Below are 8,485 nucleotides of genomic sequence, written 5' to 3'. Positions count from 1 at the left end.
ATCTAAAGCCAAAATGGAGGGCATGAGCACTCTTGGAAGGGGTGGGACAGGAAGTGGCAGGGCTAGCCAGCATTTAAGAACTCATTCGCCCAAACTGCCCAGAACAGGCTGAATCCCACCACTGGTTATGGACTATATTTTACTCCATTAGTCTGGTGTGAGAAGATTTTTTTTTAAACTTTGCAGTCTAAACAGAGAAAGAAAATGACCCTCAAAGTAGCCCAGCTAGCTTTCATGTGTAATTGAGGAGCAGGATTTGCCTCTCTTCATCCCCAGTCCAGCACATAACTGGCTCACATTTAAATTCCTCCATGTATATCATTAAAGGGCATTCTAAACAATTAGAATCCTATGAAGCAGTAACCTCCAGCATAAAATATATTTAAAAACAGCTCCAAATTGCTGAAACCTGGCAAAGTTGTCAATTTAAAATGTTTTAGGCTCAAAACCTAATTTTGTCATCAACTACAGTTAGTCCTCAACTTACTAATGTAATAGACCCTGGAATTATGGTTGTTAAGTCATGTTAGTAATTGTTTAGAGGATCATCATGTGTTCATGATTGTTTTAATAATCTTTTTGCAGTTATAAGCAAGCACCATATTCATTACGTTTATGCCATGGTTGTAAAATAAACCCCTTTTCCCCAATGTCCTTTTTTTTTTTTGCTGGAAACCAGGAATAAAAGTGCCAAACGTCATAATAATATGACTGTAGGATGTAGTAAAGAGCCATAATTGTGAGTTGGTTGCCAAGCACCCAAAATGCAATTCCATTAATTCAGAGTACAGTCATTTGAACTTCAAAATCAAGTTATACACAGTTCTGCAGAGGTCCACTGTAACCTTGAATGATTGCTAAATGATAATACTAAAGCAGACATACAGGAAAACTTTGGTTAATGACTGGTTATTACATGAGGATTCCCTGTAAGTCTGTTTCAATATTTCAATCAGATAATCATCAGAAACATTACATCTTTATACATCTTTATATAACAATTATCCATTTAAATACAAATCCCTATATCAAATACATATTTAACATTATTTTAATTGTTCTTTGGAATATCTTGATAAAATGTGCATTCTAATAAAATGGATTAGGTTGGTCTCTGTGAAAAATATTGTCGTAAGTGTTGCCATAAGGCAAAGCGCTCCAACCATGACATGAATTAATCTGGCCATCCATCCTTTATCGCAGCACAGAAACACCTATAAAGAAAAGAAACTGAAATTACTAAGACAAAGAAAACAAACCTCAAAAGGTTAATATGTTTGATTGAAAGATAAAGGAAAGACCTACCGACTTCATAACCTGTTTCTTAATCATTTTCTTGTCAAATTATGCTACTCTATATAGCAATAGCACTTAAAGTTATATACCGCTTTATAGTGCTTTATAGCCCTCTCTAAGCGGGATTTACAGAATCAGCCTATTGCCCCCAACAATTTAGGTCCTCATTTTACTCACTTCAGAAGGATGGAAGGCTGAGTCAACCTTGAGCCTGGTGAGATTTGAACTGCTGAACCTTGATCCAAATTGCAGGCAGAAAGCAGTCAGCAGAAGTAGCCTGCAGTACCGCACTCTAACCACTGGGCCACCGTGGCTCATATAATTCAGATATCACTTAAAAGTAATGTCTGACGCAAAACCATTCACAACTCTAGCAGAATGTAAGCTTCTAAAGACACTGCAACATGATAATCAGATACAGAGCTTTATTCAAACCTTTAAAATCATTTTAATAAAGGTAATTGATCTCCTATTGCCATTATTTCTGAACCATTTATGGAATAAAACCACGAACCATGTGCCGCCTATTTCATAGGTAGATACAGTCACAGTAAGTACATGGAAACAGTCACCACATTCATTCAGATGTATTTGCAAGTATGATCTGTTTATGCGGAACAGCAATATGTCATTTTTTTCCACTTTGCTCATTACAACTGATGAAATTTATTTAACAAGACTTTTTTCTTTATCCTCAGAAACCCAGAAAGGGGGTCTTTTAAGTTGACAAATTCAGAAGATGCAGCTATTTTGACCTAAAGGCGCACTTCATAAAGTGACTCTCCAAATGGTAGAAGGAAGTGCTAGTTTAGTCACCTGTTTTATCCAAATGAAACAAAGTTGGGGAAAAAATATATCACCCACCTCTGAAACCTTAGTGCTCATCCCACTGATGAGATAAACAACAACCAGGAATCGTGAAATAAGAAGGCCCTTCAAAGGTCTATAAGGACTGCATCCGAAGTATCGATAGATGTAGTGGAGGCTGTGTAAAATTCGGATCCCCATATTGAAGCAGTTGGCAAGGACAAATCCTATGCTCCCTAGCCAAGAGGTCAAGAAATAGGACATGCCCAAAAATGCAAAGGACAAAGCCAGCATGACAAAGTTATACCTAAAAACAAAAATGAAAACATTTTACACCATATCAGCATCTTAGCAATTTAAGGACATAGAGATGGAATTATGTTTTGGCTACTTTAAGTAAACATCTAATTCGTTCCATATGACGATCTCAATGGCTAGGAGCCTAAAAAACCAGCAGATCACTGCTAACGTGTCTTGTAATATGAGGTAGGTGAGGTTCACTTATTATTTATTTATTTATTTATTATTTATTAATCAGATTTGTATGCCGCCCCTCTCCGTAGACTTCCCTTCCTTGAGATCAAGTACCATATTTTTTGGAGTATAAGACACAGTTACCCTCCCCTCCAAAAGTGGGTGGAAATGTTATTGTGTCTTAAACATCAAATACAGCCATTTTTGGCCTCCTGAAACCCCGTACCGTGCATCCTGTTTTTGCCAAAATCAGGCCCGTTTTTCGTAAAAAAAATGGACATGCAGAGGCTTTGGGAGGCCTACAAATGTGGTGTGTGTTTGTGTGCCCTTTTTTCACCTCTCAAATCCCCCATGCATTTCCCCCCCCCCAGCCCGCAAGAGCACTCTGCAGTCCTCCCAAAGCCTCTGTGCCTTGTTTTTGCAAAAAAAATAACCCATTTTTTTCACCTCTAACCCCACCCCACCCAATGTGTCGCGTTTTTGCCCTTACCGGACCCCAGTACCACTCTGCAGGCCTCCCAAACCCTCTGCACGCCCTGGGGTACACAAATGTTTTGGGAGGCCTGCAGAGTGCTCCTGGAGCCCAGGAAGGGCAAAAACGTTTTGAGTTTTTTTTGCTTTTTACCTCTTCAAAATCTTAGTGCATCTTATATTTACATATTGCATCTTATAGTCCCAAAAGATACAGCAAATTAAACCATGAAATTTTATTCAAGTGTTGAATTTGTGCTTGGCTCATTTTCTGTATCTGGCTCTTGTTAACTAACCGTCTTTTCAAACTTATTCCAGACAATTTATTAATCTAAACTAAGAGCAGCATCTATCACCTCACCTTCCAAAAACTTAAAAGAAAAATGCATTTTCTATTGACTATTGTGGAAAAAAATACATTTAAAATGATTATTTCATAATGAAGGAGACACAGATCTACATTCTAAGTAGGTGTGATAGACAATATAAAGTATGTACTGCTTTGAACATTGAGAAAATGTTTTTCACAAACCCCACTGAATACTAAATGAGTACTAAATGAGGAGCTTTGGTATCTTTTGTTTTTCTCTCTTTTCTATCTTTTGTTGCAGCCTCAAAAAGATTAAAAGCTTTCAGGCCTGTATTCAGTTTAAGCACAGTTTATCATTACATCCAAATATAGCAAACGGAGGTATATAGCTATGGCAGAGAAAACCAATTACCAACCACAGCTGCTGATCCCGACTTAGTCCCTTAACTATTATTACAAAGATTAACATTAGTTTTGGACTTAGCTATAATGATAAAAGTATGTAAATTAAACAAGAGGCTAAAAATGTCTGATCTCTTGACATACATCTAGAGAGTGAGAAGATTTTGTATGTTATGCTAAACAGTAGTTTGGCCTTATGTCCAAACCAGGTGATATAAAATGAGATGATATAAAGATGATACAAACAACAACAACATACAAGCAATCATCATAAGTTTTATTGAGGTTTTTTTTAATTAAAAAAAGGCTCTACTGAAAAGCTGATGAAATCTAAAAACCGAACTGAAAAAGTAGGTATCTACAGGCAGCCACAAATATGCATTGAATGGTAATTGTGTTTTTAAAGTACTGCTTGCCAATACAGTGGTACTTCAAGATACGAACCTAATTGGTTCCAGGGGGAGGTTCGTAAGACGAAAGGTTCGTAAGACGAAACATTGTTTCCCATAGGAAACAATGTAAAGTCAATTAATCCGTGCAACAAGAAAAAAAAAACCGCAAAAAAACCGCTGCCGGCCGGCTGTCACCTTTTAAAACAGGGGGGGGGGCTTCCCAGCAGCCTCCGGAACCGGGAAGTTTGGCAAAATTTCGGGGTTCGGGAGGCTGCTGGGAAGCCCCGCAGCCCGGCTGTCACAACAACCGGGAGGCTTCCGCCTTTGGGTTTTCGGCTGGGGGAGCAGGAGGACCTTCCTAACTCCCTCCTCCCCGAGCCGAAAACACAAAGGCGGTCATTCATGGCGTGGAGGAATGGGAAGCTCAAACGCCGGTGGCTTCAGCTTCCCATTCCTCCATGCACTTCGCCCTGAATGCCTTCTGGCCGCCTGGCAGAGCGGGGAGCCGGGCAAGAGCGATCTTCTGCCAGCCATGGGCGAAGGGCGGGGAAGCCGGCGGCTGTAGCAGCTGGTGCAAGAGGCTTCCCCGCCCTTCGCCCATGGCCAGCAGAAGATCACTCTTGCCCGGCTCCCCGCCCCTCTTCTGCTGGCCACATTGGCTGCAGCGGCAGTGACAGCTGCGGCTTCTCCTCCTCTTCCTCCTCCACCTCCTGTTGCCACTTTCCCCAAGAAGCCTCCCGTCCACAGAGGAGGCAAGGATACCATTGCGCTGCTTCAAAGCCCGGGCGGCTCTGAAGAAAAAGGGGGCCGCAGCGGTGGGTGTTGCTGCAGTTTATCTTTCTCTTCCTCCTCCTGCGGCCGCCTTCCCCGAAGATCTTCCCGTCTGCAGAGGAAGCAGGGAGAACTTTGTGCCACTTCGGAGCCCGGAGGAGGAAGAGAAGGAGAAGCCGCAGCTGTCACTGCCGCTGCAGCCAACGTTTTCTTCAAAGCCACACCAAGCTCCAAAGCAGCGCAAAGCTCTCCCTGCCTGCTCTGCGGTCGGGAGGCTCCTTGGGGAAGGTGGCCGCAGAGGAGGCAGGGAGAACTTTGTGCCACTTCGGAGCCCGGAGGAGGAAGAGGAGGAGAAACTACAGCCACCGCTGTGGCCACACTTTCCTTCGGAGCCCGGTACAAAGCTAACCCCGCCCCCTGGGCAGCCAGAAGGCTCCTTTGGGAAGGCGGCTGCAGGGGGAGGAGGTGGAGAGGCAGGATAATTTTGCGCCGCTTTGGAGCCCGTTTCTTTCCTGCTGCCACTATCTCCTTGAAGGTTTTCCCGACGAAGCGCTGCGCTGGGCTCCGAAGTGGCGCAAAGTTCTCCCTGCCTCCTCCGCGGTTGGGAGGCTCCTTCGGCTGGCAACAGAAGTCCGGAGGTGGGGTTTCCCAGGAGGGAAGCCTCAGCAAATTCGCAGCATCGCAAACCTCTGCTGGGGCTTAAGAGCCAAAGCATGCTGCTGAGACGGCTTTAGCCCCAATCCTGCTTTAACGGGGCTAAGGCTGCTTTAACCCCAGCCCACCAGTTTTCACAGAGGGTTTCTAAGGTGTCCTCCTGCCTATTTGCTCTCTATGTGTCATCCAACTTTCGTGGAGGGTTTCTTAGCTTTCCTCTTCCCCATTCTCCGTGAAAGCTGGAGGACAAATAGAGAAGAAACGGTGAAGAGAAAAGCCTCCTTGAAAGGTTGAGGACACATGGAGAGCAAACTGGGAAGAGGAGAGGTGGAAAACCCTCCGTGAAAGGTTGGGGACACATGGAGAGCAAACTGGGAAGAGGAGAGGTGGAAAACCCTCCGTGAAAGGTTGGGGACACATGGAGAGCAAACTGGGAAGAGGAGAGGTGGAAAACCCTCCGTGAAAGGTTGGGGACACATGGAGAGCAAACTGGGAAGAGGAGAGGTGGAAAACCCTCCGTGAAAGGTTGGGGACACATGGAGAGCAAACTGGGAAGAGGAGAGGTGGAAAACCCTCCGTGAAAGGTTGGGGACACATGGAGAGCAAACTGGGAAGAGGAGAGGTGGAAAACCCTCCGTGAAAGGTTGGGGACACATGGAGAGCAAACTGGGAAGAGGAGAGGTGGAAAACCCTCCGTGAAAGGTTGGGGACACATGGAGAGCAAACTGGGAAGAGGAGAGGTGGAAAACCCTCCGTGAAAGGTTGGGGACACATGGAGAGCAAACTGGGAAGAGGAGAGGTGGAAAACCCTCCGTGAAAGGTTGGGGACACATGGAGAGCAAACTGGGAAGAGGAGAGGTGGAAAACCCTCCGTGAAAGGTTGGGGACACATGGAGAGCAAACTGGGAAGAGGAGAGGTGGAAAACCCTCCGTGAAAGGTTGGGGACACATGGAGAGCAAACTGGGAAGAGGAGAGGTGGAAAACCCTCCGTGAAAGGTTGGGGACACATGGAGAGCAAACTGGGAAGAGGAGAGGTGGAAAACCCTCCGTGAAAGGTTGGGGACACATGGAGAGCAAACTGGGAAGAGGAGAGGTGGAAAACCCTCCGTGAAAGGTTGGGGACACATGGAGAGCAAACTGGGAAGAGGAGAGGTGGAAAACCCTCCGTGAAAGGTTGGGGACACATGGAGAGCAAACTGGGAAGAGGAGAGGTGGAAAACCCTCCGTGAAAGGTTGGGGACACATGGAGAGCAAACTGGGAAGAGGAGAGGTGGAAAACCCTCCGTGAAAGGTTGGGGACACATGGAGAGCAAACTGGGAAGAGGAGAGGTGGAAAACCCTCCGTGAAAGGTTGAGGACACATGGAGAGCAAACTGGGAAGAGGAGAGGTGGAAAACCCTCCGTGAAAGGTTGAGGACACATGGAGAGCAAACCGCTTTCGGAGACTGCTTGGGAGCCGCGCGGCTGTTTTAAAAGTTGACAGCCGGGCTGGGGAGCTTCCCAGCAACCTCCCGAACCCTGAACCCGGAAGTTTAGCAAAAGTTCGGGGTTCGGGAGGTTGCTGGGAAGCCCCTCAGCCTGGCTGTCACCTTTTAAAACAGCCGGGCGGCTTCCAAGCCGTCTCCCGAAGCCAACCCGGAAGTTCGGGTTTGGCGTTCGTAACATGAAAAAAGTTCGTAAGAAGAGGCAAATTTTTTCTGAACCCCGGGTTCGTATCTCGAGTTGTTCGTAAGACGAGGGGTTCGTATCTTGAGGTACCACTGTATTAATATTTCTGTTACGTGGATATGGGCTTATAAACAATGACATCAATTTAACAGTACCTTTTCTCTCTATCCACACCTTTATCCAAAGAGAACTGTTTTGCTATGCCACTGATCAAACTGAACTAAACAGTATCTTAAATACCCTTTTAATATTTCAATGTCTGCTTTCCTCATACTCATATGCTGTCTAAGGAAGTTCTTTAATGCACGAATTCCCATGCATGGGAAGTGGGAATTAATAACAAATTCATGAAAATGAGGATTAATTCAATATTATTCTGATCTTGAACTAGAATGCTGTAATGAACATCTTCAAAGTTTTTGCCTTTCACACTAGAGGATAGCTTTACTGAGAATTTACAATTAATCACATCTTACAACTCTCTGAAATGTATTTTACTTGATCAAAAGTCAATTTAAAACAAAATTATGGAAGCTGCACAGTGACAGGGATTTGCATAGAAACCTATATTATCTTAAATGTATAATTCAATTTTTTTAAACATTTAATTAATCATTTGTGGGATAAGTGGGATAAGTTCTCTAAAAAGTTAAAACTTTCCTTAGTCAATAAAGTTAGCACATCAGAATTCTTCAGCAGAAGTAAAATAGGATAGGTTCATTATAAATAACTGTTACTTACTGATAAAGTTTAGAAGCAGATTTATTTGTTTAAGTACAAGACCTCCACAACATATAGTGGTGTCAGAGCAAAGTTAACAGGAGGCTGGCAGCTATTATTATTCCAGGCGCAGTGAAATTAATTCACTGGCTTAACACAAAGACCTAAGGCAGACCTTTATGATGGAGCTGCACTGTATTTTAAAGGCTAACCTTCTCACCGAAACTTACAATTTCAGGGATAATTGTTCTGTTTCTAGCAGAGTCTGTGGAAATGAGTACAAGGTTTAAAGATCAGTATCAATAAAGGTCAGGGCACCCAAGATCAAGCAGAATGAGTTTGCTCACAGTGACCAAGGGTAGCATCTTATTTGTTTCATCACACCAGTGAATGGTGGAGAAGTAAATACTAATGGCTAGACTTAGTTTTAAGACTTTGCACTTTATATATTTAAAAAGACTACCAGTAAGTTGCTGGTGCCATTTTATGAACCATTGATGGGGATTAGCATTTTATAGT

General features: G+C 43.7%; 1 protein-coding gene across 1 annotated transcript in view; it reads right to left on the bottom strand.

Annotated features, from left to right (window-relative positions):
• Positions 1-550: 550 nt before the first annotated feature.
• The window catches only part of RFT1 (RFT1 homolog), a 30,914-nt gene continuing 22,979 nt past the window's right edge, over positions 551-8,485 (bottom strand). The window contains exons 12-13 of the mRNA XM_070735790.1: positions 2,161-2,410; positions 551-1,214 (exon numbers count right to left, since the gene is read on the bottom strand). Of these exons, the coding sequence (XP_070591891.1) occupies positions 1,047-1,214; positions 2,161-2,410 (418 nt within the window). The 3' untranslated portion in view covers positions 551-1,046. The remainder of the gene's footprint in view (positions 1,215-2,160; positions 2,411-8,485) is intronic.

This window comes from Erythrolamprus reginae, chromosome 2, assembly GCF_031021105.1.
Source record: "Erythrolamprus reginae isolate rEryReg1 chromosome 2, rEryReg1.hap1, whole genome shotgun sequence".
NCBI classification, from domain to species: Eukaryota; Metazoa; Chordata; class Lepidosauria; order Squamata; family Dipsadidae; genus Erythrolamprus; species Erythrolamprus reginae.
Note: the sequence above shows the minus strand (reverse complement) of the source record. Positions and strands in the feature narration are given on the sequence as shown.